This window comes from Phyllostomus discolor, chromosome 12 (genome assembly GCF_004126475.2).
Source record: "Phyllostomus discolor isolate MPI-MPIP mPhyDis1 chromosome 12, mPhyDis1.pri.v3, whole genome shotgun sequence".
NCBI lineage: Eukaryota > Metazoa > Chordata > Mammalia > Chiroptera > Phyllostomidae > Phyllostomus > Phyllostomus discolor.
In genome coordinates this window covers 44301603-44329111 of record NC_040914.2, presented here as the reverse complement: position 1 = coordinate 44329111, position 27509 = coordinate 44301603, and the positions used below count along the sequence as shown (strand labels likewise).

The window sequence follows — 27509 nt, the reverse complement described above, 5'->3', positions numbered from 1 at the left end:
CAAAGGGCTGAGAAGTACGTAATTAGAAACACTTAGAGCCTGTGTGAAGAAGGTGAATTTTGATTGCAGGAATCATGAATTTCCCCCTTCGTTTCCCATCTCCGAGTCACCCCCCGGGCTACAGTGGCCGCCCTTGAAAAACTGCCTTTGATACAGGGCCCTGTCGGGGAATTCAGAAATCTGAATGAAACAGTTCCTCAGCTCATTCCCCACCTCCACATGGGCCGCTCCCCTCTCCGAGTCCTGTGGGGGGGGATTCAGGCTTCCTCTCCTCGTGGTAACGTGGTGGCCCCGCCCCCCCACCTCGGGCGTGGTGTCGACGGGGCTGCGGCTCGCCCGGGGCTCCTCGCCCAGTGAACTGAGCATCCTCGGGGCTCCCCACCCGGGACCGCAGGGCACAGAGGGCAGGGGTCTCCACGCGGGCCTGCGGATCCTGGCGTGTCTCTGGAGGTGCCGCAGGGCTCACCGGGGGCAGTGCAAGGGGACAGGCAGGGCGAACTCAGTCTCCCCGGCGCCCTCTGACCTGCCCTGTAGACTGGGTTCCCCGGAAACTTCTGTCTGAAAAATGGCTTCTAGTTTACTTGGGTTACCAGCCCCGGGCTGTCTGATCTGTGATTCTCTCCTGGGGTGGATGGCGGGCTCCTCCGCTGGCTCCTCGTGGCTCTGGGCGTGCACTGCTCTCGGTGCCTCGGTTTCCCTCGCTGGGGAAGCTCTGGCCTCCGTGAGCCTGGGAGTGGAGAGGGCGGTAACCGCCTGGGGTCCCGGAACCCCATTTGGCCGGCAGCCTGGAAGGGCCCTGGGCACGGCAGGCCGGGCTCCCCGCGGCTCCGCTCCAGGGCCCCGGCCGAGCTCCCCAGCCAGTCAGCCGTCTCACAGCCCCTTCCTGTCGCCTCTGCCCTCCAGGCGCCCGAGAAGGGGCGGCCGAGCCCGGCCCAGTCGCTGCCCGCCCGCCGAGGGCCCGAGACCCCGAGAGGAAGAGGGCCGGCCTGGCTTCCTCCCTGCGGATGGAGCTGCACGGCCGGGCCGCACGGAGCCGCAAACCCACCAAGTTCCGCGCCCTCTCCCGCTCCCTGATGCTCTGCCACGCGAAGACCAGCGACGACGGCTCCAGCCCCGACGAGAGGCACCCGGACCCCTTCGAGAGGTCCCTGGGCCGGGGCCAGGAGGGGACGGCCCATGTGCCCGGCCAGCTGGCAGACACGTGCGAGGTGGGGCCTGGCCGCGTCCCGGGCCTGGGCCTGCCCTCCCGGGCCGCGGCTCCGCAGGCGGCCGGCAGCGACGGCGGCCAGCCCGGCAGGAGGATGTTCTTCCTGAAGGTAGGCCGGGGCCTGTGGGGCGGGGGTGTGCCGCTGGGGTGCGCCGGGGCCTGGGGCGGCGTGTGGGAGTCCTCCGGCCCTTCCCCTGAAGGGCACAGGCTCTGACCCCGACCCACAGCCGGGAGGGTTGGAGGCCGGCCCCCGGGGATGCCCGCAGAAGGCGCTGTGGCGGGTCCGACTGGGTGGGTCCTCTCTGAGAGGCTCAGTGAGGTTCCGGGTCTGCCCAACGTCGGCTGAGCCCGGGTCTCTGCTGGGAAGTGCCCGGCGCGGGCTGGCAGGCCAGCCACAGCTGGCACAGGCAGGTGGCTCACCCCCGCACCGAGCAGGGACTGGAAAGAGGCCCCCCTCCAGGGCCTCGGCGGGGCGGGAGGCCTGGGGCGGTCGGGCATGGTCTCAGAGTGAGCAAGTGAGCCTGTCCCTGCACACCGACGGGGGTGGGGTGGGGCGTCTCCCAGGTGCCCCCGAGCGCTCCAGCGCGGGCATGGGGGCTGCACGGGCGCAGGGCAGGCAAGGAGAGTGGAGCGGGGCCGGCAGACCTGCCAGAAGGCAGGTGTCTCTCTCCTCTGCCAGTTGCTCTCCAGTTCTTGCTTTCTCAGTGAGGGGGCCGTGGCTGGCCCCTCGGGGTGGAAGCTGAGGGAAGAGTTCTGCCCCCCTCCGTGGTTCCCCAACACGTGGTGGGTCCCCGCCTCCCATCAGCAGTGGGGTTCCCCCAGCTGGGCTCCCTCAGACAGGCCAGCCCCAGGGGTCTCCCCCACGCCCCACGGCCGTGGTACTCGGGGTGCAGTCACTTGACCCAACAGTGAACAGGGCGGGAGATCTGGTCCAGAGCCTCTGGGCAGACACAGGCGGGTCACTGGGGGCCCACCAGCCCAGGCTGCTCTCTCACCTCCACAGGTTAGGGCAGGAGGGACTGACCGACCAGTGGGTCCGGGGAGCCTGGCCAGGCTCCCGGTTCGCCGTGACCGATGTGGCTGCTGTACAGTCCAGCAACCAGGAGTTCAAGTTCATTCACAGCAATGTCAGTTGACATGGGTTAGAGCCTGGATAAATGCAGTTCAAGAATCGTTCTAGCCGACTTCCAGAAGGATTCGTCCCTTCTGTTCACCGCACAGGGGCTCCCTGAGCACCTGTTCTGAGCCAGGCACGGGGGGACAGGGGTGCAGCCCTGCCCTCAGGGAACCTGTTGCTCGTAGCGGGAAGAGGGCGGACGTGCCTCTGGGCCGGTGCCAGCACAGCCCACCTGCCAGGCGCAGTTCCCGGGAGTGAGCCAGGTGGACGGGAGGGTCGCTGCCCTCGTGCCGCCCTCATGCCGGCTGGGGACAGAGCCGTGACGACTGGGTGTGTGAAGGGGCCTGGGGACTGTGGAGCAGGGAGACCGGGGGGGCGTGGCCCTCTGTGCAAAGGAGACATGAAGGGGGCCCCCCGGGAGGGGCAGTGAGCAGGGACCTGAGCGAAGGGAGCCGAGGAGGGGTGCCCAGGGCGCCAAGGGAGCCCTGGCACTGGGGAGAGGGAGGGGGGAGCATACGGGCGGAGCGTACGGGCGGAGCCCTGGGTGGGTGGGGGGGGGCAGGGGCCTCAGGGAACCAGAGTGTGGAGAAGACAAGGTCGGGGCACTGGCAGGGGCAGACTCGGACCCCTCCTCTGAGGAGGACGGGGAGGAAGGAGTGGCTGGGGCTGCTGAGCAGAGGGGTGCGCAGGGCCAGGCCGGGAGAGCCCCGGCTGCAGGTGTGGGGAGGGGCACGTCTCGGCCACGGTGGCAGTGCGGCGGCTCTCAGCAGGGTCGGGGGCGGACGCAGGTTCAAGGCGAAGTCCAGGGGGTCTGTGGGTGGAGGGACGAGGAGAGAGGAGAGGCGGCCAGCTCACCTGGGAGCTGTGGCCGCGCAGTTGGCAGGGCAGGAGGCTCCGCGCTCTCGGGCGGAAACACCAGGGCCGGGCAGGCGGGCAGGCGGAGAAGCCCCTTCATCTCTGCGATTTCCCGGCACTGTGCTTCGATTTAAGACATGTTCTCGCGGCTCTAACCTCCTTCTCCCGAAGCCCCGGGGGGGAGGCCGTCACGGCAGCATCGCTGTGGCTGGGGTGGGTGTGGGGTCATCGGTCTGACTGCTCGGGGGTGAGCCCCAGGTCCCGCACGATTCTCGGTCCCTCCCGGAGCCCTGGCGACGGGGGCGTTAGCATCGTGAGTGTTACCTCGCCCGGGTTTCGTCAGGACGGGGCTGTCGTCGCCTCCGGGAGCAAATGTACCTAGAACGGTGCGGGGCACCCGGTTGTTGCTTCACGATTGTTACTGTTTGTGTTTGAGGGTGGGGACGGTGGCCGGCACAGTAACCGAGTAACTGACGGAGCTGGTAGCATTCGGACCGAGTGCTTCGCTGGGCCAGTCTCGGGCCGGGTCGCAGGCTCTGCGGCGCTGGAACGTGGGCTGGTGCTGGAGACGGGGCGGAGGGGTCGCTGCTGGTCCTGGGCGCGGGCGCAGGCGTGTGCGGAGGAGCCAGCGCTGTGTGTGTGTGTGTGTGTGTGTGTGTGTGTGTGTGGAGGGAGTCCCGCCCCCAGCCGGCACGGGCCCCATCCCTGAAGGAGGGGCAGGGCTGGACTGGAAGGCAGGGAGGGACCCGGCCAGCTCCTGCCCGAGGTGCTCGTTTTCCCTTCGTAAGCAGCGTGGGGACCATTTCCGGTCTGGTGATGAGTCCTGAGCAGGTGAGGGGGCAGCTGTCTGAGCCAGGTCCCGTTTCAGAAGCCCCAGGGCAGAGGGTCTGAGGGGCCAGCCGGCCCCAGTGTCCCTGGCTCCCCAGTGCTCCGCCCTGGCTCCCGCCTGTGCCCACGCCCAGGCGTGACTCAGCTGGCCCAGCCCGGCTCCTCAGCCTCCAGCGATGCCATGGTTACACGGATCTCACAGCAGCGCCTGGAAGGCGGCCCGGGACCTCAGCGCACCGCTGGAAACGCCTGGTGAGAAAATCAAAGAAGAGGAAGTCACATCAGCAGCCAACATGAAAAAACCAAAACAAACAGCCCCCTTGCCTGTGTTCTGCTAGCAGAACCTGGACTGAGTGGATCTTGGGGGTGGGGGCCCCCGCCCCACCCCGGGGCGCATCTGACTCAGGTCCTGTGGGCTCCTCCTCCGGGGAGCCCTCCAGACCCCCAGCAGAACAAAGAGGCAGCGTTTTATCAGACCTTCGCAAGGAGGACGCGCTGGGAGGGCAGACCCACGCTCTTTCTTCAGATGGAACGAGTGTTTTAAAACGTAGGGCGCTGCAGCCGCAGGGAGGGAGGGCGGCCCCGCCTGTGGGGGGGCCCAGGTTACACGAGCTCTGGCGCTCTCCTCTCCGAGTCTCCTCCCTTCTCCTGTCTCTGCAGACACTGGCCCGGCACTGGCTGTGAGCTCCCCGTGGGCGTAAAGAAACACCCCGTTCCCCGTAGGGAACAGGACTTCTGCTCTTCACCGGGGATCGTCTCGAGAGGTGCACAGGTGCAGCCAGGTCGCTGTGAAGTCTGTGTGACCCCAGAACCAGGGGGTGGGCTCAGGTCAAGCTCAAGTCCATCCTGAGGACAGGAGATCTAGGCTCTGCTTCCCTGGGGAGTGAGGAGGGAGCCAGGGCTGTGTGTGGGGGGGGCAGGGAGCTGGGGGCGGAAGGCAGAGGGCCAGAGTGGAGGGAGCCAGCAGCACGCAGGCAGCTGGGGAGAGGGAGGCACAGGTCCCATGGGTCAAGCTGGCTCCACATTTTCGGGAGGGTCCTTTTAAAGAAATTATTGCCAAAAAAAAAAAATGCCCTGGCTGATGTGGCTCGTGTATTGAGTACAAGCCTGAGAACTAAAGTGTCGGGGGTTCGATTCCCAGTCAGGGCACATGCCTGGGTTGTGGGCCAGGTCCCCAGTAGGGGGCGCGTGAGAGACAGCCACCCATCCATGCTTCTCTCCCTCTCCCTCCCTTTCCTTTTCTGGAAAAATAAGTAAATACATTAAAAACACGCTTTTACAGTTCTTTTTGGCAGTGACATGCAGAGCACGTGTTCTTCGTGTATTAGAGTCTCAGGCACATCAGCACTTTAGCTTTCCGACAGTATGGAGACCTAAGAGGCCGCGGGCCTCCAGCCCCGCCCACTTCCTGACCCCACACTGCCAACCGTCATTCTAGTGCCGCCTCTGTGTGATAAATGGGGGGGGGGGCGTGGGGGGCAGATCGCGGCGGTGGCTCTGGGCGCTCTCGGGCCCAGTCACCCGTCTTCTGCTGTCCTTCCCGCGTCCCGGCCTCTCTCCGGCACCGGCACCGGCACCACCGCCGGTCTCCTGCCCGCAGCAGCCCCGCCCCTCGCGCGGACCGGAGCAGAGGCAGGGCGCAGGTGCCGTCTGCGTGCCGAGCGTCCAGTGCGTAAAAGCTATTAATCACGGGGCAGTGTGTTTAGCAATCGACTGGTCGTCCGCCTGCCTTGACAAACACGCCTGCGCGAGCTCGGGTAGCCGGTATCGGCAGGGCGGGCTCACGGCTCGGTGTTCTGCGCCGGAACGCGGTGGCGCAGGGAGTCGGGCTTTGTGGTCGCTGACCCGGGCCTCCCACGTGAGGGGTGGGCACGGGCAGACCCCTCACCATCGCCTGTGTGCCCGCCAGCAGCCCAGGGCTGCACACACCAGGGCGTGGTGGGTTCTTGCCGGGACAGACCCCGTCTGACGCCCCAGCTCCATCGGTTTCTGTCTCGCTCTAGCTAGACCCCAGCGATCACCACGGGGCCATTCAAAACACTTTGATCCACGTGGGAACGGCCTCCGTGGTGGGGGAAAATATTTTTTTCTTTCCACAAACTGAAAATCCTGGTTAGGCAGAGTCACGGCTCCTGCAGCGTGACTCGGGATGCGATGAAGTCAGACCGCCCGTCTGCTCTGCGGGCGGAGACAGGGTGGCCGGCCTCCGCGGGCAAACACGGCTTCCATTCTGCTCCTGGGAGCGGCTGGGCCTGTGGCTTTGGGGACCCGGCCTCCTTGGCAACTGGGAAACCCAATCCTTTGGCCACTTGCCTCTTCCTGCCACAGAGGAGCAGCTTGGGAGGGAAGCTGGCTGCTGCAGGACTCCCATGGAGCCTCTGTGCCCGTGCACCCGTGTCCGGGGAGGGGAGCGGCAGGGGCGGTCCGCTGCAGGGAGTGGGGCACGCTCGATGACGGCCTCCCAGACCCCACGTGGTTCCCGGTGCCGTCCCTCTTTGGAGCTGTGGGAGACCTGGGAGCCGGTCTCCTGTGCTCCCGGCTCCGGCAGGAAAGGGGTCTGGGGGAGGGACGCAGGGGAACTCGGGAGACCGGGCTCTCAGTCCTCGGAGCCTCTGCAGCGCGGCTGTGGTCGGCGACCATGTCCCGGAGCGGCTGGAGGTCTCGCTCAGCCCCAGCCGCTCCGCGTGTGGGGCTGGGAAGAGCGGCTCTGGCCAGCCTGGCGCCCTGGGGTGGCCATCTGCCGCACGGGTGGGGGTGGGCAGAGCTGCTGGACCGGGTCTCTTCTGTCTCAAGGAGGGGGCAGGAAGTAAAGCGCTCAGCTGATGCCCCCCCGCAGGTGGACCCACCCCTGACCGTGCCCTCCCTGTGGGGCCGGGGCTCCTCCCCCTTGGCCAGTGTTTGGCCCAGAGAGCACCGTCCTGGTCCGTGTCTTTGCTGGCCGTCGCAGTCTCCGGCACCTGGCCTGGTGCGGGGTAGGAGGAGAGCCCAGGGACGCACGTGGCCGTCACCCACGTCCTCAGGTCCCGACCATGGGCCATGTCCCCTGCGCCTTTCAGAATCGTCACTGTTGCCCGCTGGCTCACCCCCGGGGTGTTCCGTTGTCAGCAGCAGGGAGGGGGGCCGTGAGTCCCCGCCCTGGAGGTCCCAGTCCCTCCCAGGGTTTGGCCCGAGACGCGAGCAAGTGCACTGGGTCCCGGTCGGCGGACTCACCGTCACTCAGTGTTTCGTTCCAGACACTCGTCCGCGTTGTTTGGTTTTGTCGTTCCGCCGCTGGACTCCGGGGCTTTGCGGCGTCTAATGCTCGCCCGTGCGCACCGCCCACTTCCCCGTGCCGCTGACGGTGGACACGCGGGCCGTGTCCCTTCCTTGTCTTCTCAGGTGCGGACTGCACCGCCGCGGACTTGCCCGGCCAGGCGCCCGGCACCCCTGAGCGCGTTTCCCAGGGTGAGGGCGGGGTCTGGAACCGCGGGCGTCCTGGCCTCCCTGGAGGCGGCGGGGCCTCAGTGGCGGCGGGCCCCTCTGTCCCTCCGTGCGTCTCTGGTGCACAAGCCGTGGCGTGCCGGGCGCACGGTTTTCTTGTTTACGTTGCACCAAGATGGCACTCCTCCAAGACCAGCGAGCTCGTCCCCAGCCGCGTCCCCAGTGTGCGCTCAAGAACCTGGCGCGTGGCTGCCCACCAGTCCCCCTGCCCCTCCTGTGCTGGGCAGCGTCCGTGCAGCCTCCCCGTCCCTCGCCCTGTGCGCGCCGAGTCAGCGCGTCTGTGGGTCGGTGGGTGGCCGTGCGCTCACTCCTTGCCCCACGGAGCCTGCGACTGAGAGCAGGACACAGATAGCCCCACACGTGCTTCCACGGTCAGCGTCAAAATCTTGGTTTTCCGAGAATGTGTTCTCGACTTGAACCAACCCGGTGAATGAAAGGCTGGAATTGTTTTGCAGGAAGCTTCTACAACTTCCTCTCGGGAAAAGTCCGGAAAACTAGAAGCACAAAGCAGCAGCTTCCTGCTCCCCAGAGTCTGTCACCAGAGGACACGCAGCAACTCCACCAGTAAGTGTCTTGCTGCAGGGCCGCCGGCCCAGGGACCTGGCGTGTGCTGGATGTGACCTGTGCTGTGACACGCGTGTCGCTGCCGCTCAGAGTGCGTGAGTGCCTGCCCCTTCCCTCCCGGCCCGCACTGGGTCAGAACTGTTTTCAGGTTTGCCCGAAGGTTTTTCTCTGTCCCCCGCTTCCCGCACACCGTGGCTGCTCTCCACCTCGGGACCCGCTGGGCCGTTTGTGGGCTTTGCTGTGAAGTGCAAACACGAGACCCCTGTCAGAAATTAAGAATTTCGACATGGCGACAGCAGAGCATTGAACCTTCTAGTTGAGGCGCGCCAGCCTGCACGGCTGGCCCCACTCGCCCCGGGGCCCTGACTGAGATGGTGCCCCCCCGGGCCTCCCGTTCCAGTGGCTCACGGGCGAGAGGGTCGGCAGGGGACTGGAGGGTGGAGGCTGGCTGCTGGGTGCTGGCTCCCCACGTCCTCCGCAGTCCTGGTGGAGCCTGGGCTCCAGCGCCCACCGGCTCCGGTGTGCCCCTTCCTGCCCTGGCCCTCCAGCCCAGACAGGAACAGCCAGCACTTGCCAGGTGCAGGGCTCCCCAGTGAGCCCCCTTCTCCCCCCTTTGCAAGGCCCCCACCTTTGCCTTCTCAGGGGCCCATCTGCCCTCCTTTTGCCGCCCTGCCCGGCCCACCCGCCCGTCCCGCGGTGGGCAAAGAACTCCCAGCACAGCTGAGGTTACATGTGTCTGCCTCTGTCAGTGCCCTCGGCGTGAGGCACCCGTGTTCCCGTTGGGCGATCACTGTTTCTTCACCCTTGGTTTATGAAGAGCCTCCTGGGTGACGCGGTGTTGGGCCTCCCTGTCTGTCGAACACACTGTCCTCGGTCGGTGGGTTTTCTTCTCTGTTTCTTTTCTTAAGATTTTATTTATTTATTTGTAGAGAGGGAAGGGAGGGGGAGAGAGAGAGAGAGAAACATCAATGTGTGGTTGCTGGGGGTCATGGCCTGCAACCCAGGCATGTGCCCTGACTGGGAATCAAACCTGCGATGCTTTGGTTTGCAGCCCGCGCTCAATCCACTGAGCTACGCCAGCCAGGGCTCTTCTCTGTTTCTTTACACGAAGATGTTTCTGTCTTTGTGTGCTGACCAAATCTATTGACATCTTTTCCTTTCTAACGTTAAAATTTCTCGTACATCCAGAGAACTATCAAATAACTCAGCTATATTTTCTTCTGGTTGTTAAATACTTTTTTTCCCAAACTTACGGTGTCTCTGTAACTTGGGTGTTGGCCATGCAGTGAGAGTCAAGACAGACTTTCCCGCAGGTGGGCAGCGGATCCCAGCGTCCCTTGCGGCCCTCCGTTCCCGCCCACCTCCTCACCTCGTTCTTGCTTTGCTCGTCTCTGGCAGACGGGGGTGGGGGGCGGTCAGACCTTGAGGGCAGGTCTGGCAGTCTTCCCGGACACCCTCCAGCTGCTGACATTAGGGTTATAAACAACGTTTGCTTTTGCTTTGATTGTTTTAACACTCTGGGTTTTTTTTCCTGGCCGCTGGTCATTTGTTTTCTGCTTCTTGCTCTGTGTGTGTGTGTGTGTGTGTGTGTGTAACTGTTGCAGGACTTTGAGAGGCTCATTCGATTTTTATTTTCACTTCCGGTTTCCTTTCGGTTACTCGGCAAAGTCGGTCTAATCCCTGAAGTCATCCTTGAGACTGTGCTCCGGAGCGCCCCCCTCAGGAAAGCCGGTGTCACTCGCCTGCCCTCCCATCTCCCATCTATTTCCTGGTCCAACTCAACGGATTCATACTCGCATGTTGTTATTATCAAGTCATCTCACTATACGGCTTCCCTTTCCAGCATTGTTTCGGCTTTTGCGTTGGGTTATGCCCGCATTGTCAGGAACTCAGTGCTACGCGTTTCACTGGTTTTAGCTCCCCTCTCTGGACGATGATTTCGGTGCGCGGGGTGGGGCAGGAGTAGGCCTACAGTGGTTCACATGGGGAACCACACAATAGTTGGTCAATAGGTAGTAACGCAACGGCAAACTCTGCTTCGTGTGCTCACAGCCATACACCAGCTTCCGCCCCCCTGCCCGCCCCTGGCGGGTGCCCAGCCCCCAGCCTTTCTGGGAGTTGGGGGGGGTGCTCAGAGCAGGGGGAGGAAGGCCTCTCCTCGGGCCGCACGCCTCCCCCCACCCTGCCCCGCCCCCTGCTGCCCTCACACCCTCAGGGCCGCCCGTTTTCCCCCTCTCTCCTCTGCCCAGCCTGGCCAGCGCCTTCTTTCCTGCGGCCTGCACGCAAGCTGGAGTCTGTCCCTCCCCCAGGGCAGAAACCCTGCCAACTGCCTTCCCCTCGGACCACCCCCATCTCCCAACTTTCCCCGGGGGTCTCCACACCAGCCTTGGCCCTCTCTGGAGCGGAGGGACACCAGGAGGGCCCTGCCCTTCCCGGTCCCTGGAGCTGTGCGGTCCAGCGCAGTGTCCACTGGCCACAGCCTAGCACGTGGCGTGCGGCACGCTCGGACCGGGAAGCGCAGGACGGGCTGCAGACGCCCCGGGTCCAGCAGTGGCACAGAATGGAGGAAGGATGGACGCTATCTCAAAAATGATGTTAGCTGCTGTTACCTGTTGTGACGTCATTTCGTGCACCGGGCCGACTGGAATGTGTTGTCAGTCTTACCTGTTTCCGTTGCCTTTCTTCATGTGGCTGCTGGAACAGCGTGATGCTCGTGGCTCCCAGCGTGTCTCCGTGGGGACGTGCTGCTGGGGACGGTGCGGGGCCGCCGCCTGCGACCCCTGCTGGCCCGGGCCGCCGGGTGTGGTGCGGTTCCTCGGTGGAGGAACGCGGGCCTGGGCTTCCCGGGGAGGAGGCTGGTGGCTGTGCGTTCCCTCAGCTCCCCAAGGCCTCGGAGTTGGCTCTCTGCCCGTGTCAGGGGCGTGTGCGTGCCCGTGTGTGTGTGTGCGTGCGTGCATGCGTGCAGGAGGTCAGAGGTGACCCTGGGAGGCCGCCAGGTTCCCCTCTGGTTCTGCCCGTCCTGGGCGCGCTCTGCGCCTTCCCTGTCCCTCCGCCTCGGGGGCTGAAACGCCCCGAGAGCTGGGACTGGACCTGACGCAGCCCTGGCGCTGCGGAGCCCGCTGCCGCCCTGGAGGTGAGCGGAGAGGACACGCACGCGAGAGTTCGGCCCGCGGCGCGGAGGGCGCGGAGGGCGCACTGAGGGAGGAGCGGAGCGTCGCCCGCCGCGTCCCTGCCCTTGCGCCGCCTGGCCCGGGAGGGCCGGCCCGTCGGGGCTGCTGCTCTCTGCGGTTCTCGGCACAAACCGGCCCTCTCTCCCTCTGCCGGTCCAGGCGTTAATCCCTACTGCACGGCCGAGGGGGACTTCCCAGTGACCGGGAGGATGGCCACCGCCGCAGACCGGCCGCCGTACTCGCTCTGCAGCAGCCGGAAGTCTCTGTCCCAGCAGCTGGACGGTCCTGCGGGGAGGGCCGGGGTAAGGCCGCGGTGGGGGAGCGGGCCGACTCGGCGGGGGCTGAACGGGACGTGGGGTGGTCTCCTGTCCACAGAGCTGCAGGGAAGAGGCTGCAGCCCCGCGGGCGTGGCGCCCTCTGGGCAAAGGACCACAAGGGGACCGGCGTCTCCTGAGCGCCCCCGTGTGGCAGGGACCTGCACGTGCTTCTGCGCACGAGCCCCCACCCCGCCGACCCAGGACTGGGCTGCAGCGCACCCGTGCGCCCTCCGCACCGGGGACCCCTGAGGAGGACGAGGGGCGGGGCCTGGGCCGGTCACGAGGATAGTCAGAGCTGGTGGGGGCTTGATGCTGCCCCTCTGGGCTGCAAAACCTGATTTTTAGCCCCCGGAACACGTGACTTGGTTTATGAAAACGAGCTTGGAAAGGCCTTACCTGGGCCCCATTTTACAGGGAGGACACGGAAGCTTAGTAAGGCTGAGTTTACGCGTCTTCAAACCTGAGGCGCCGGAATTTGAACCAGCCCCTGGTGGCCCCCCCTCCCTGCCGTCCATGCCCTTCCCAGTGTGGCCATCACTTTGCAGACGGGGCGCGAAGCCCACGGGGAGTACAGCGTCCCCACGTGCCGCCGCAGCCTGCCTGCGCATCCCTGTTCCCCAAGCCCGGCCCTCACACAGATCCTGCCAGGGCTGCAGCCGCCACTCCGGTCACAGGGCGCCCCCTGGCTGCAGCCCTGCCCTCCTGTCCCTCCTCCCTCCGGAAACCCCCCTGCCCTCCCAGGGCCCGTCGCTGGCTCACCCGCAAGCCCCCCTGGGGTCCTCCTCTCTGCTGGCGCCTGCCTCCCCAGCGCTCCGTGGGCTCTCCAGGGTGGGCCGCTGGTCCAGCGGCATTTGGCTGTCTCTGTCCGGGCACACGGCAGGGGCTTGAGAATGTCCCGAGCCTCCCCTCCCCTCCCCTCCCCTTCCTTGGGTTACCATGGTTCCGACTGCAGTGGGAGACACTGGTGTTCCAGTGCTTGGAAAAGATGGCTTCCCAGTGCAGCTCACCACCTTACAGGCGGGAGCCGGGGGCATGGAGGGGTGACGTCCCCTCCCCCAAGTCAGCAGGTGGCAGTGACAGAGCCAGGAGAGGCAGCGGTCAGTGGGGCTCCGCGTGTGAGCCCTCACTGGCAGGCCACACCTGCCATCTCGGAGGCAGCCCCTGCGCAGGGGGTGGGGGGGGCTGCTGCTCCCGAGCGGGGTGGGGGGTGCCCCCCCAGGCTGCTGCCTGGAGTCTGTGTCCTGAGTGTCCAGGTATTCGGGGTCCTGGCCCCTGCCCACTGCCCCTGGCCGGGCGCAGAGAAGGTCTTACTTCACGAGTCCTGCAGCCTGTTGAGGGCATTCCTGGCAGTCGGCCTTCCAGCCTTGCTTGAGACTTTGGTTAGACGACCCACCGTGCCGGTCAGCGCGGCCTGGACATCCTCACGGAGCCCGGCTGCCGGTCTGCGGGGAGATCGAGCCAGTGAAGCCAGCTCCTGGGGCCCCCAGCCACACCCCGCTCGGCAGTGGCCGGCACTCCGGGCGGGCCCTCAGGAGACAGGGCGTTTGCGGGGCGTCCCTGGCAGGGAGGGGCATGCTCCTGCCCGTGGACTCACCGCCCCATGCGTCCCCGTTGCAGGGCGCCTCCAGGCCCACGCGCTCCCTGAGCACGGCCCAGCTGCTGCAGCCCTCGGGGGGCCCGCACGCGTCCGTCATCTCCAGCGTGGTGCTCATGAAGGGCCAGGCCAAGGTGAGCGGGGCCGCTGCCCGGGGCACCCGGGGTGACGCCGCATCTGAGCAGCTGCTGTGTGGAGGGAGGGGAGGGGTGGCCCGGGCTCCCGGAGTGAACAGTGGTGCCTCCGTGGGGTGCCTCCCTGAGGGGCAGGGCCCCTCCCCCTCCCCCTCTCCCAGAGTCCCCGCTCTCCCGCCTCCACGTCCTGGGGTTTGGGAGGCAGGAGGGGACACAGGAGGGGGCTGAGGTGTCTAGGCCTCTGGTCCCCAGAGTGGCCGTCTCCAATCCCAAGTTGCGCCCACCCAGCCCTGCTTCCTGGCCAGGCGGTCACGAAGCTGTGTCCCCCCGGCACTGAGGTAGATGCCCAGGGCCCAGCCGAGGGAGAGGACAGGCCTGCAGTGTGTCCTGGGCCAGGGCAGGGCCGGGCAGGACAGCGGGCAGGGACAGCGCTGGCCGGAGAGGGAGCCCCTCCCAGGGAGCCGAGGTCAGGGGTCGTGTTTACTGTGGGAACAGCCTGTGGGTGAGGGGCTGTGGCACCGTCCGTCTGTCTGCGGGGAGGGGAGGGGAGCGCGGAGACGGGAAGCCCCCACCCAGAGCTGCCCGTGGAGGGGAGCCCCCCTGGGCTCCCGCGGTGTGGGCCCCACCAGCCCTCGCAGGGCCTCCAGAGGGCGCCCCGCCCTGCCCGGCCTCGGAGTCCCGCACAGACAGCTGTTCCCGTCTCTGCGCTCGGTCCGGTCCCCAGACCCGAGAGACCGGAGCCGCCCGCTGCCCCCTGACCCCTGACCCCCACCCCCCGTCGGGCAGGGTGGGGGCCGGCCCTCCGGACGCGGAGCCGAGCGCGGAGGCTGCAGCCCCAGGGGACCCTCCGCAGTCTGAGCCCCCGCTCCCTCCCCCAGGGCCTGGGCTTCAGCATCGTGGGGGGGAAGGACAGCGTGTCCGGCCCCATCGGCATCTACGTCAAAACCATCTTCGAGGGGGGCGCCGCTGCCGCCGACGGCCGGCTGCAAGAAGGTAGGGTCCCCCGCGCCGCCTCGGGTCCGGCCCCTCAGAGGGCGGCAGCCCGCTGACCCCCGAGTCCGCACACCACAGCCACGGCCCCTCCCTTCTCTCCCTGCCGTCCACGGCCAGACGGCCCTTTCCTTCGCCCTCCCCGCCCTCCCTGCCTCCCGGCCGTGGGGCACTGGGCCCAGCGCATCCCCTGGGGGGGGGGCACGCCCCTCGCGGGCCCACTGCGTCCCAGTGCCAGGAGCAAGGACTTCCCCGACGTGGTCCCTGCTGGCGGGAGGTCGGAGGTTGAGGTCGGCCCAGCTGCCGCCCGCCCTGAGAGGAAGGGGCTGGGGACCCGAGGTGCCTCCTGAGCACCCCGCCCTGTCCTCTCGTCTTGGGGGGGCAGGTGTCCTCCAGCCCCCACTCCACCCCACAGTCCCGTCTGGGTTTGTCAGGCTGCGGGTTTCGGCCCAGGAGGCAGAACTCGGGGCGGGCACTCACGGAGCACCGGGGAGTCCCTGCGGCCCGGCCCGGCCGGCTCACCGTGGGGGCGGGGAGGAGGCGCCCCTCTCTGCTCCCTGGGGCCAGGTCCGGGGCGGGGCAGGGCGGGCGGGCAGCAGTCCGGCTGCGCCTGGTGCCGCAGAGCTGTGGACCGTGTAGATGTGTGTCAGCGTGTGGTCTTCCCGTGTCCACACAGTCAGTCAGGAGTTTGGGTTCTTGGGGGAGCTGTGCCCATTCAGTGGAAGTCAGGCTCCAGTCCCACAGCGAGCTCCACTGGGACTTGGCCGCGTCCGCTCCCTGGCCTCCCGTCTGTGGCGCTCGGGGCTGCAGGGCCTGCCCATGGGCTGTCCTCACTCGCCGGCTTTGCTGCCGGGGGTGCGCCAGCTCCGGAACGCACAGGGCTGTGCACAGGGCTGTGCACGTGGGCGGGGAGCTGGTGGAGGTCTCGAGGTGGGGGAGGGGCCGGCCCCAGTAGGGAGCCCAGTGCAGTGGGAGCTGGGGCAGCGGGACCCGGCACTGCGGGCCGAGGGCCTCGCCCCCAGAGGGACCGGGGGTGGGGGGGGGCGGAGGTGCGGGGCGGCACAGGTCACAGCCTCCTTGCACACAGGGGTTTCTGGGCCGAGTGAGGAGAGGGGCATGTCACCGGGAGCGAGAGGGGAGGGAGGAGGAGGAGGAGCAGTGGGGCACAGAAAACGGGGGCCCCTGGGTTTGGTTTCCAGTTTTGCTTTTTGCATTATAGTTGGCGTGCAGCGATGTATCATTTTCAGGCGTGCAGCGCCGTGGTCACACGCTCACACGTTTGTGCCGTTTGTGGGTCCAGCGCCCCGCCGACACCGCAGTGTGTGTGACGCCGTGCCCTCCCTCCGCTGCACTGGGCCCCTGGGCACCGCTCTCTGACTGCCGGGCTGCGCTCTCAGTCCCCCCCCACCCCCCGTGTCACCAGCCCACAGGCCCCTCTCCTCTGGGGACGGTCAGGCTGTTCTCTGTGTCTTTTTTTTTTTTAAGAAGAGTTTTAAGTTTTTATTTTATTTTTAGACAGAGGAAAGGGAGGGAGAAAGAGAGGGAGGGAAACATCAGTGTTTGGTTGCCTCTCGTGCGCCCCCTAGTGGGGACCTGGCCCATAACCCAGGAATGTGCCCTGACTGGGAATCGAACCGGCGACCGTTTGGTGTGCAGGCCGGCGCTCACACTGAGCCACACCAGCCAGGGCTGTTCTCTCTGTGTCTTCAGGTTGGTTCTGTTCGGTCTGTTCATTTGCTGTGCTGGTTTAGGTTCCACGTGTGGGTGGCATCCTGGGGTGTTCGTCTTTCCCTGACTTACTTCCCTGAGCACGACACCCTCTGGGTCCATCCACGCGGTTGCAAATGGCAAGATTTTTTTTTTTTACGGCCGAGTGACTCTCTGTTGTGTGACTGTGTCACAACTTTCTGTCCGCTCCCTTGTGGCTGGACACTGAGGCTGCCCCCGTGCCGCGGTCGCTGTGGATGATGCCGCCGCGAGCCCAGGGGTGCGTGCGCCTTGCTCCGTCCGTGTGTGGGCTGCTTCCGGCACACGCCCAGAGGTGGGACCGGGGGTCCCGTGGCGGCTCTCCCCGAGATTGTTTCTGGGCTCCCTGTCCCGTCCTGTCCTGTTCATCCGTGTGTCTGTCCTGTGACAGAGCCGTGGTGTTTGAGTGCTGTAGCCGTGTGGTCCAGTTCGGTGTCAGGTCGTGTGACTCGCCCAACTTCGTGCTTCCTCCCAGCACCTGTTGGGGTCTCTGGGGTCTCCCTGGTTCCGTGTACGTGTTAGGACTATTCGTTCTCCTTCCGTGAAAAATGCCGCTGGTGTTTGGCAGGCGTGGCGTTGTCTCTGCGGGTCTCCGTGGGTGAGGTGGACCTTTCATCCGTGAGGCCTCAGGGCAGGAGGTGGACAGGGACCGGGCCAGGCCAGGCCGCCCACGCCCGGGTCAGAGTGCGGATGCCCTGGAAGGGCCCAGGTGCCCGCGGGGCCGTCCCGCAGCTTCGGCGGGGGCGGGGGCGGGGTTGGACACCACATGAGACATGTCTTCGCAGCCCTTTGTGCTCCGTGCACACCCTGGGCTGGAGGGCGAGCCCCGAGTTCCGTCGGGGAAGGACCACGTCCCTGACGGGCAGCAGTCCCGTCAGCCACGGCTTCTCCCTGTCCCGACAGGCGACGAGATTCTGGAACTCAACGGCGAGTCGATGGCGGGTCTGACCCATCAGGACGCCCTGCAGAAGTTTAAGGTGATCCTCTGCTACCAGGAGGCCCCCCGACCCCGGGCCCTGCCCCCTCACACCTTCTGCAGGCTCGGGCTGTGGGGCCCGCCCGTGGGGCCCCCCGGGGCGCAGGCCCAGCGGGAAAGGGAGGCCTGGCCCACGGAACAGTCCGGGGGTGGAGGTCCCTCCTGGCAGGGGCACTGCAGCTGCTGCGGGCGTGCGGGTCCGCGAGGACAGTTCCTCTGAGTCCGTGCAGATGCGGTTCCAGACCTGCAGTCTCGGGGCTGTGAGGGCACCGCTGGACGGCGCCGCTCAGTCTCCGTTCTACCTCAGTAGCTCAGGACCCAAATCCTTGTGTGTCTGCACGTGTGTCCTACGTGTAAGATGTGTTCTCTGGTGTGCACATGCAGGAACACGTGAGACACACCCTCACACGCACACACACGGCTGTTCGGAGGCCCGAGTCTTTGCACCTGCCCACGGTCAGCCCTGGACGCTGAGGCTCCTTCTCACCCCTTCCAGCAAGCCAAGAAGGGGCTGCTCACCCTCACGGTGCGGACCCGGCTGACGGCCCCCCGCTCCCCGAGCGGCCACCTGTCGCCCCCACTCTGCCGCTCCCTGAGCTCCGGCTCCTGCGCCGCCAAGGACGGCGGCCCCTTCCTGGTGGGAGACGCCGAGGCCGCCGCCAGCGCCCGCACGCCCAGTTACAGGGTCCTGGTGGAGGTGTCCCTGACGAAAGGTATCCTGTGTGCCTGCTCCCGGGCTCTGCGGCCCCCTCCCCCAGGCCCCCCACCTGGAGCTGCCCCCCGGCTTCCCTCACTCGGAGTCCCTGGGGAGGGGCGGCGGGGTCCGGGAGCAGGCCCCACGGCCGGCGGGCCCCTGGCTCACCCCTGTCCCTTGTGCTGTGGCCTGCATGTTGTCCCCTCGGAGGCCTGAGCGGCCCTGCTGTCCCTCCCAGCACGTCGCCCCCCAGCACTGACAGCCCGATACCTCAGCCCCTGCCTCCCTCCCCGTTCCCGCCCCTCCCCCACCTGTTCTCTCGCGATGTCCCTGCCGCCCAGCGTGGCGACGGCCCCCGAGCGGCCCCCAGCCCCGGCGGTGCTCTGTCAGGGCGGGCAGCATCCCCGCCATGGTCGGGAGGGGACAGTGGCTGGCGCGACAGTGTGCAGGCCCCAGGGAGCCTGAGCAGCACCCCGTCTGTCCCCAGAGGCCGGCGTGGGTCTGGGCATCGGCCTGTGCAGCGTGCCCCACTCCCAGTGCACCTCAGGCATCTTCGTCCACACGCTCTCGCCGGGGTCGGTGGCGCACCTGGACGGGCGGCTGCGGTAGGTCCCTGTCCCCGGTTCCGGGACGGTCCCTGGGCACCGCAGCGGGGGTCCCTCAGGCTGTCGGGAGGTTGCTGTGGAGACGAGCGACTCCGTGGCCCAGCGGCGTGGAAGTCCCCGGGGAGCGTGTTGGAACCCGGGGTGCTGTCCCCTCCCAGACCTGCCACGCCCGAGTCTGCGTCCGCCAGGGTCCCTGAGGTCCGTGTGGCCGGGGAAGGCGGAGTGGCCGAGGCCGGGAGGATGGCAGGACGAGGGGGAAACGCGGAGCAGCCACAGTTGGGTTCCGGTCCAATGTACGCGGAGGGAGGAGCGCCCCCCGGGGGCCTCAGCGCGGCTGGCCAGCGCCCGCCCTGCCTGCCGAGAAAGCCCCTGAGCAGACCGCTGGTCCCGACCGAGCTGCCGGCTACGGAAAGTGTTCTCAGGCGTCCCTTCTCTTACGACGGTCACTGAGTTACTGGGGTGACCCGGACTCGTGAAGCCGTAGGGGTTTCGGGTGCGCGGCTGTGACTCACCGTCTGAGCGTTGTCTTGTGTGTTCACCGCCCAGTGGGGCCTCCTTCCATCAGCACTGACCCCCTTCCCCCTGCCCTGCCCTGCCCTCCCCTCCCCCGCCCCTTCCTGTGTCTGAGGTGGCTTTTCTTCACTCCTTCCCCCCTTTTCGCCCAGTCCCCCAGCCTCCCTCCCTGCTGACTCCTCCCAGTCTGTTCTCGGTGCCGGTGACTCTGCTCCTGTCTCGTTGTTCACTTGGTGCGTCCGATGCCCCGCTTGAGACCCGGTGGTGTTTGTCTGTGTCCGGCTCCCTCCATGCAGCGCCCTGGTCTCCCGGGGCCTCCACGCTGTCCCAAGGGTCAGGTTCCTTCTCCTCCTCCTCTGTGGCCCAGCAGGGTTCCCCTGGGCGCAGGGGCCAGGGCTCCTCCACCCGCCCACCTGCTGCGGGGCCCGGGGCTGCCTCTGTGTCTCTTGTCTCGGCGGCGGTGAACGACGCTGTGGGAGTGTGGGCACCTCCCTCTGTGCTTTCGGACGAGCGTGTCGGGCTCCTGCGGGGTGCTCCCCGCCGTGGAGTCTCTGGGTCGGAAGGCAGTTCCGTTGGGTCCCCGGTCCCGCCCGTCCCCGCCCGCGCGCAGCCCCTGGAGACTTGCTGCTGGTGGCCGCCCCGGCAGGCGGAAGGCCCCTTCCCATCGGGGCTTTTGGCTGCGTCTGTCTGATAAGTGCTGACGCCGAGCACCTTGCTGCACCGGTGGCCCCCAGCACGTCCCCTCGGGAGAAGCGTCCCCTCCGGCCCTCTGCCGGACGGGTGTGGGCAGGAAACCCGCTCGTGCGTTTACACGCAGCTCGTTGGGAGGGTGAGGGTCTGAGGCTTCTCTCCAGTGAGTGGCCTGGAGGCAGTCACCCCAGCTTTCCCCGTCTGGCGGCTGACGCCCGCCCACCGCAGTACCCGCACACGGACCGCCTCGTCATCTCAGGTCGTCCCTCCCCGCCGTGAGTCCCCGTGGGCGCGCCCCCTCGCTGGGGCTGCGTTCTGCTCACCCAGCCGTGACCTGCCCTAGTTCGGAAGGCACCCTGCAGAGACACGCCCTGGTCAGGGCCGGGGAGGGACGGAGCCCCCGAGGGAGAGACGGGTTTGTTCGTCCCCGTGGGCTCCCGGGGCCTGGCCACGGAGAGGGACGATGGCCTTGGTCCTGCTCCTGCGCCAGGAGCTGTGCCATCCCCGGCGTCTGGCGCTGTGTGGGCGTGGCCTTCAGGGTGGGAGCCAGCCTGCCTGCGTCGCGGTCAGCACCGTCGGGGACAGGGTGCGGGCCGCTTCTGAGGGAGGGGCTGCAGGCCGTGCAGGTCCCCCGGGCCAGTGCCGCCCCTGCTGATCGTGGGCAGCGGGGCCGGGCCAGCAGACAGGGGCTGCTTTAAACACAGGTGCGCCGGAGCGGAGCCCAGGGGCCCGCTGCCCGGCTGTCTGGCTGTCTGTGGTGGCCGTTCCCGTGCGGCGGCAGCCGAGCCGCGGTGGTGGCGAGGCCCGCGGTGCCTGGTGGAGGGGCCCCATGGCCTCCCCAGAAAACACGTCTGGCTGCTCAGCCGGGCGTTTACTATCGGGGGCGGGGGGGAGGGGGAGGGAAAGTCGCCGGTCGTGCCTCAGCTTCCCCGTCTGCGCGCCGCAGGGCGCTGCGCTGTGCCGGCCTCCTGGTCCCCGTGCGGCTGTGTCTTTGGTGTTTCAGCTTCCTCGTCCGGCTCTCGCTGCCCGACCGGAACGAGGCTGCCCCTTCTCTCCCGGGGTCTCTGCAGGCACCCGAGCGTCCACCCCGACCCCCTCCAGGAATTTGCTTTCCCCTCCCGGCACGCCCGACCCCTCCTTGCCCTAACGCGGGCTCCCCCGGGGACGCGGAGGCCCGGGCGGGCTGTGAGCGGCGGGCGTGGGTGCGAGGGCGCAGGGCGGACTCAGGCGGGCGCGAGCTCCAGGGCTCCCTCTGCTCGCACGGCCGGGGCGAGCCGTGTGCGGCCGGGGCCGCCCCGGTCTGCGTGTGTCCGGTGGCCGAGGACACCTGCCTGACCCTGCGGCTCTCGGGCCCCGCGCGGCGGCCCGCCGGGGCGCCCCTCCCCCGCCGCCCCCGCGCCCCGCGGACGAGCCCGCGCTGCCACGGCGGCCGTCTGTGCGCCCGCAGGTGCGGCGACGAGATCGTGGAGATCGCCGAGTGCCCCGCGCACTGCATGTCCCTCAACGACGCCCACGCGGTCCTGAGCCGCTGCAGCCCCGGGCCCGTGCCCATCACGGTCAGCCGGCACCCGGACCCGCAGGTAAGGCTGCTGGGGCGCCCGGTCTCGGCCGCGCTCGCGCTGTGCGCGCGCTGAATTCGGAGGAAGAAACGGCTGGGTTCCGCCCTCCGTCCCTCAGAACGTGTCCCAGGTGTGTGCGGTGACAAAGGTCTGCAGCAGCAGGGGCCCCCTGACCGCCCCCCGACCGCCTCGCCCACGCGAGGCCCCAGGGGAGGGACACCGGAGCCGGGGCCCTGAGAGTGGAGGTGCCCTGGCGCGCGGGTGTCCCCAGCGGGACCCACACCCGGCGGCAGAGCGCGGTGATGACCGTGGGTGTCGGGGAACCGGAGCCGGGACCACCCGAGGGTAGGGTTCCAGGCCCAGGACCCGAGGAGGGTCCCGCCCCGCAGCGTGCAGGGCCAGGTCAGCGTGAGGGAGTCGGGGTGTCGCTGAGTGGGACCCGTGGGTCCCTGGCCCGCTGGGCGCAGCGGAGCAGGAATCTCGGGCAGCATGTGTTTTCAATGAGGTGGGCAAACTCACACAGGTTTCAGGTGTGCGGTTCTGCGGCGTCCAGAGCCAAGTCTCCCTCCCCCAGGACCCCTCTCCACCTCCTCTGCCCCCGGCCCTCTGCTCGCCACCACACTGTCGACTCTGGCTGCGCGGGCTTGTTCTTTGGCTGATGCGCATCCTTTTTTCTCTTTGAAAAGATTTCATGTCTTTGCTTTTATTTTTGTTTAAATTTTTAAAATATACTTTATTCATTATGCTATTATAGTTGTCCCATTTCCCCCCTTCACTCCCCTCCACCCTGCACACCTTCTCCCACCCACATTCCCCCCCTCTAGTTCATGTCCATGTGTCATAAGTTCTTTAGCTTCTACATTTCCCGTACTATTCTTGCCCTCCCCCTATTTCCTACCTATTGTCTATGCTACTTATTCTCTGTACCTTTTCCCCCTCTCTCCTCCTCCCACTCCCCTCCTCCCACTCCCCTGTTGCTAACCCTCCATGTGATCTCCATTTCTGTGGGTCTGTTCCTGTTCTAGTTTGCTTAGTTTGCTTTTCTTTTTGTTTTAGGCGTGGTTGTTAATAACTGATTTTGCTGTCATTTTACTGTTCGTATTTTTTATCTTTTCTTAGATAAGTCCCTTTAACATTTCATATAATAAGGGCTAGGTGACGATGAACTCCTTTAACTTGACCTTATCTGAGAAGCACTTTATCTGCCCTTTTATTCTAAATGAAAGCTTTGCTGGATAGAGCAATCTGGGGTGTAGGTCCTTGCCTTTCATGACTTGGAATACTTCTTTCCAGCCTCTTCTTGCCTGTAAGGTCTCTTTTGAGAAATCAGCTGACAGTCTGATGGGAACTCCTTTGTAGGAAACTGTCCCCTTATCTCTTGCTGCTTCTAGGATTCTCTCCTTCATTTTAATCTTGGGTAATGTAATTATGATGTGCCTTGGTGTGATCCTCCTTGGGTCCAACTTCTTTGGGATTCTCTGAGCTTCCTGGACTTCCTGGAAGTCTGTTTCCTTTGCCAGATTGGGGAAGTTCTCCTTTATTATTTGTTCAAATAAGTTTTCCACTTGTTGCTCTTCCTCTTCTCCTTCTGGTACCCCTATACTTCGGATGTTGGAACATTTAAAGTTGCCCTGGAGGTTCCTAAGACTCTCCTCATTTTTTTTGAATTCTTGTTTCTTCATTCTTTTCTGATTGCTTGTTTTTTCTTCCTTCTGGTCCACTCCATTGATGTGAGACCCACCTTTCATTCCATCACTATTGGTTCCCTGTGCATTTTCCTTCATTTCACATATTGTAGCCTGCATTTTTTCATCTAATTTGCAACCAAAATCAACCAAATCTGTGAGCATCCTGATCACCAGTGCTTTGAACTGTGCATCTTATAGGTTGGTTATCTCTTGGTTGCTTAAAAGTATTGGCTCTGGAGGTTTGATTTGTTCTTTTGTTTGGGCCATTTTTTGGGGGGGGGGAAGATCTGGTCATGCCTGTTATATTGAGGGGTGGAGCCTTAGGTGTTCAGCAGGGCGGGGCACTGTAGTCGCAGGGTTGTGACGCTGTGCGTGGGGGCGGGTCTGAGAGGGAACAATGGCGCTTGCTCCGCTCTCTGTCGGACTTCAGTCTACTCTGCTGCTTCCCCGGAGCAAATTGGGCCCTTCTGGTGCTGGTTCCCAGGTGGGTGGTCTTGTGCACATTCTAGGACCCCGTGGGTCTCCCCAGTGAACTCTCCTGTGAGGCTGGGGGTCTCTCCCTGCACCTCAACCCCCACAGGTGTTTTCAATCAGTGCTTGTAGGCTTTATTTCCCGGCTCTGGGGCCCTGGGTTGCGCGGTCCGTCTTGCTGCCCGTTTTCACCTGGTTCATCTGCGCTCGAGTGTGTGACTGCAGACGGCCAGCCGCCCATGCCTGTGCCCGGGGCCCGCCAGCCGCCGCCTGCCCCCTGTGTGCCTGGGTCTGCCAGACACTGCTTTTTCCTGCTTCTACCCCTCTCCACCGGCTGCTGTCTCTGCCCCTCTTATCAGTCTGGAGGAATGGTGGTTGAGACTTCCGTACAGTTTAATTTTCTGTATGGTGGTTTTTTGTTTCTGAATTTTTGTTGTCCTTAATTTTGGTTGTGCGAGGAGGCATAGTGTGTCCACCTACGCCTCCATCTTGGCCGGAAGTCTCTCTTTGCTTTTACAGGGAGGCAGAGAGGGCAAGAAGCGTCCATGTGTGGTTGCCTCTCGAGCGCCCCCTAATGGGGGGGGGGGGGGGGTCATGGCCTGCAACCCAGGCATGTGCCCTGACTGGGAATTGAACTGGTGACCCTTCGGTTCCCAGGCCGGCGCTCAGTCCACTGAGCCGCACCAGCCAGGGCAGTTGTCTCTCGTTCGATAGTGGCCACCCCCCTAGGTGTGAGCTGTCACCCAGCTGTGGTTTCTGTGTGGTTTGCTGGGTGCTGTGAGGAGTGTCGGTTCTGCGGGAGAAGGCCTGTTCCCGTCAGCTGCACCTTTGCCACCTGGGGTGTTTGTTTTCGTTCTCCCCCTTCATGTCCTGTGTGGACCGAGAGGGGCCTCAATGTTGTGTCTTCAAAGACAGACCAAGACAAAATTTTGTTGTATTTATTGTTTAGTTATGTAGTTAGTTACTATGTTAATTGGTGTTCACGTACGGTGTTCTGCCTTTTACCCCTGTCCCAGCCCACACCCCTAGCCCTCCCCACTTCCCTTCCATTTTCACCCCCGTTTTTGTCCCCGTGTCCCCACACACCCTTCTCCCTCTCCCTTCCCCTGGTCCCCGGCAGCCTATTCTGTGTGTGAGTCAGTGTGAGCAGGGCTAGGCAGTGCCACTCTCGACCCAGCCCGGTGCCGCCAGCCTCGCGGAGACGCAGTGGCTCCCAGGGTGGGGCTCTGGCGCCCCTGCCCGCACGAGGGCACCCGGCTGCAGAGTGGGCGCCCTGGGGACTGTCACTGTGACTTGACCTAGAACCTGCTCGGGAACCACCCACGCCCACGGTGTGTCCCCAGGTGTGGTCTCTCAGCTGTTGGCCGTGTGGGCGCAAGGAAGGACATGGACCCCGTGGGCCTGCCTGTGGCGTGGGTCCAGGACCACCCTTCCTGTGGTCCACTCGGTGACCAATGTGTTTCAGGTCTCTGAACAGCAGCTCAAAGACGCGGTGGCCCAGGCCGCAGAGACCCTCAAGTTCGGGAAGGAGAGACATCAGTGCAGCCTGGAAGGTAAGGGGCCTGTCAGCTTTTATTGCAAACAGCAGACATCCGTGTGGTCTGAAACAGCTGCGAGTCTGGAAACTCAGTCTCTGTGCACCCCAAGAACTCGACGGAAGGACCGTCACGCGCAGTGTGTGGTCCCCCGAGGGCAGAGAGCGCACAGCCCGGTCCAGCCCCCGAGGCGGGCACCAGGGGCCCCATCCCCTCGGTCACTGCCGCGCGGCGGCCAGGGGGCAGGAGCACCCCTGTGGCGAGGCTGCCCCTGCGGCCCTCTGGGAGGCTGGGACGCCAGGCTGCCACACGCAGCTCCGCCCACCACGTGCACATGGGGGGGGTGACACCCCCACACCGAAGTCCCCCAGTCCGAGGTGCACCGGCCGGCGCTCAGCTCCACCGCGGCCCTGGTGCCTCCCCACAGGGGCCAAGAGGCTGGAGAGCAGCTGGCATGGGCGGCCGGCCGGCGACAAGGACAGCTCGGCCCCGCCGCTGCGCAGGGCTCAGAAGGCGGTGACCCGCTCCAGCAGCGACAGCAGCCACGTGTCCGGATCCCCCGCGGGCAGTCCCGGCCGAGGCGGACAGCAGCAGCCCCTGGACCTGGGAGACGGCGCAGAGGGCCCTGCTGGGCCGGAAGCCAGGCCCCCCCAGCAGAGCCCGCCCCTCCTGCAGACGCAGGAAGACCACCCACCCCTGAGACTGAAGAAGTCGTTTGAGATTTTCGTAAGAAAGCCATCGTCCTCCAAGCCCAAGCCCCCACCCAGGAAGTACTTCAAAAGTGACAGTGACCCCCAGCAGCGCCTGCAGGATAGCGCCGAAGCCCCCGGCCTGGTGAGTGAGTGCCCTTGGGTCGGCTGCATCACAGGCAGTGCAGGTCGCGTCGGGGGAGGGTCCCGAGTGCCTCCAGGCCTGTGCCTGCTGGGGCACCTGCCCCCGTCACCGAGCCAGGCAGAGGGTGGGGGCCGCCTGAGGAGCTGATCAGTGACGGCGAGACACGGGCCCATTCACCTGTCAGGCGAGGGGAGGGAGCACCACTCTGGCTCACGTCCCCTTGTGGACCCCTGGGAGACACACATGACACCTGGGCTGTGGGGTCCTCGCTGATGGTGGGTGAGGGGGGAGTGCACCTGGTGGGGGGGGCGGGGAGAGGGGTGCAGAGCCCCTGCTGCGCCGCAGGACCAGGACGCCTCGAGGACACGCCCCCCCACAGCCACCACTGTGAGCAGGCCGCCAAATAAAGACCCGAGTCTGCCTGAGGGACTGCTTTTGGGGTCTGCCCGTTCTCCCTCTCTCTCTCCGGCGGGGAGAGAGAGGGGGGAGAGAGGAGAGAGAGCGTTAACGGAGAGACAGGAGGGAGCTGAAGGTACATTGGAGAAGGGTGGGGGAGCAGAGAGAAGGAGGTGAGAGGTGCAGACAGTGGAGGAGAGACCCGGGAAGGACAGCGAGGAGTGGGAGAGGGAGAGCAGAGAGGGGAGATGGTGGGGGCGGGGGGGAGATAAGTCAGGGACGCAGGGCCCAGGGGAGAGGGAGGAGAGACCCGAGAGATTGGAGAGAAGGGAGGACAGAGGCGATGGGGAAGGAGGTGGAGGAGGTGAGGGAAGGGAGAGGCGGCGATGCATGGAGTTGGTGCGGGGGAGGAGGAGGCAGCACGGGGGTGGGGGGTGGTTTGGGAGACAGGCGAGGAGGAAGGCGGGAAGTGAAGGATGGAGGCCGATCTGAGAAGTCAGGGAAGGGAGAGGAGAGAGAATGGAGGAGAGACAGGGGCCGGAAGAGAGCCGGAGCCCGGAGGGAGGGGAGTGGGGTAAGGAGGAGAGGTCGGCAGCAGGAGGTGGCACCGGGGGAGGAGCCACGGGGGGGGGGAGGGGGCAGGGCAAGGCACCACACCTGCAGCCGGGGCCTGCGGACTGGACTCGCAGTTCCCGGGACAGCACTGGACCGGCCACCCCGGCCAGGGCCGCAGGTCCACGCCGTGAACCGTGGCACACGTGGCTGCGCCCGCCCTTCTCTCCCGGTGTGCCCCGCGCTCCTTCACGTCCACGGCCTCTGCGTGGCTGCGTGTGCTCACTTCCAGCTCGCCTGGCTGTGGCTCCTCGAGGGGGACGTGTGCTTGTGCAGCCGATGGGGTCCACGTTCACACACACACGGCGATCCTGCACTGAAATACAATTGTAACTTAAAAAACAATGCCTCAGTTTCTGCTAAAAACCAACGACGCAGTGTCACCAGAGACGTCAGTCACAGTCACTACAGACACGAGGGGCGTGGGCAGCACCCGGACCCGCAGCGCAGGGCCGCTGGCCGGCTGCTCACGGAGCCCTGCGTGGCCCTGGGTCCCGAGCCGAGTGCTTGCCGCCTCCTTGCACAGCTGTGGGCCGGCGTTTTGACACACTCTCACTTCCTGTTTACACCACAGGAAGCCGGAGAGCTGCTGCCACCGCTGCCACTGCAGGAAGTCGCAGCACCGGGCGGCCCCCATGCCACTGCCTGCGGCCCCGGCCCCGCCGCCGACCTGCACACTGCATCCCCCGCGGAGGCCGAGCCCGGGAGCAGAGGCGGCAGCCCAGGTAGGGTCGCTGGCTCCTCCACACGAGGCCCCGTGAGCAGGTGAGAAGGGGTCCCGCCCGAGGGCTGGAGCCCACCGAGCTGAGGCAGCAGGGCTGTGGGTGCTGCTGGGGCGCCGCGGGGGGGGGGCAGGCAGACGGCACGGTTAGCGGGAGCACGGAGCCCTCGGGAGCGGGCGCAGACGTGGGCCCAGGTCTGGGCAGGCAGAGGT

The 27509-nt window shown here is 65.8% G+C and overlaps 1 protein-coding gene across 2 annotated transcripts in view; it reads left to right on the top strand.

Moving 5' to 3' along the window:
- The first annotated feature begins 923 nt into the window (after positions 1–923).
- Positions 924–27509, top strand: part of IL16 (interleukin 16) — a 31476-nt gene continuing 4890 nt past the window's right edge. The window contains exons 1-12 of one of the 2 annotated variants that reach the window (XM_028502199.2): positions 924–1316; positions 7943–8051; positions 11381–11523; positions 13156–13266; positions 14145–14259; positions 16906–16979; positions 17475–17691; positions 18160–18277; positions 20928–21060; positions 24664–24751; positions 25161–25565; positions 27121–27300. In XM_028502199.2, the coding sequence (XP_028358000.1) occupies positions 1005–1316; positions 7943–8051; positions 11381–11523; positions 13156–13266; positions 14145–14259; positions 16906–16979; positions 17475–17691; positions 18160–18277; positions 20928–21060; positions 24664–24751; positions 25161–25565; positions 27121–27300 (2005 nt within the window). In that variant the 5' untranslated portion in view covers positions 924–1004. Of the gene's footprint in view, positions 1317–7942; positions 8052–11380; positions 11524–13155; positions 13267–14144; positions 14260–16905; positions 16980–17474; positions 17692–18159; positions 18278–20927; positions 21061–24663; positions 24752–25160; positions 25568–27120; positions 27301–27509 lie in introns of both variants that reach the window. The other variant, XM_036013178.1, reaches the window with a different exon arrangement.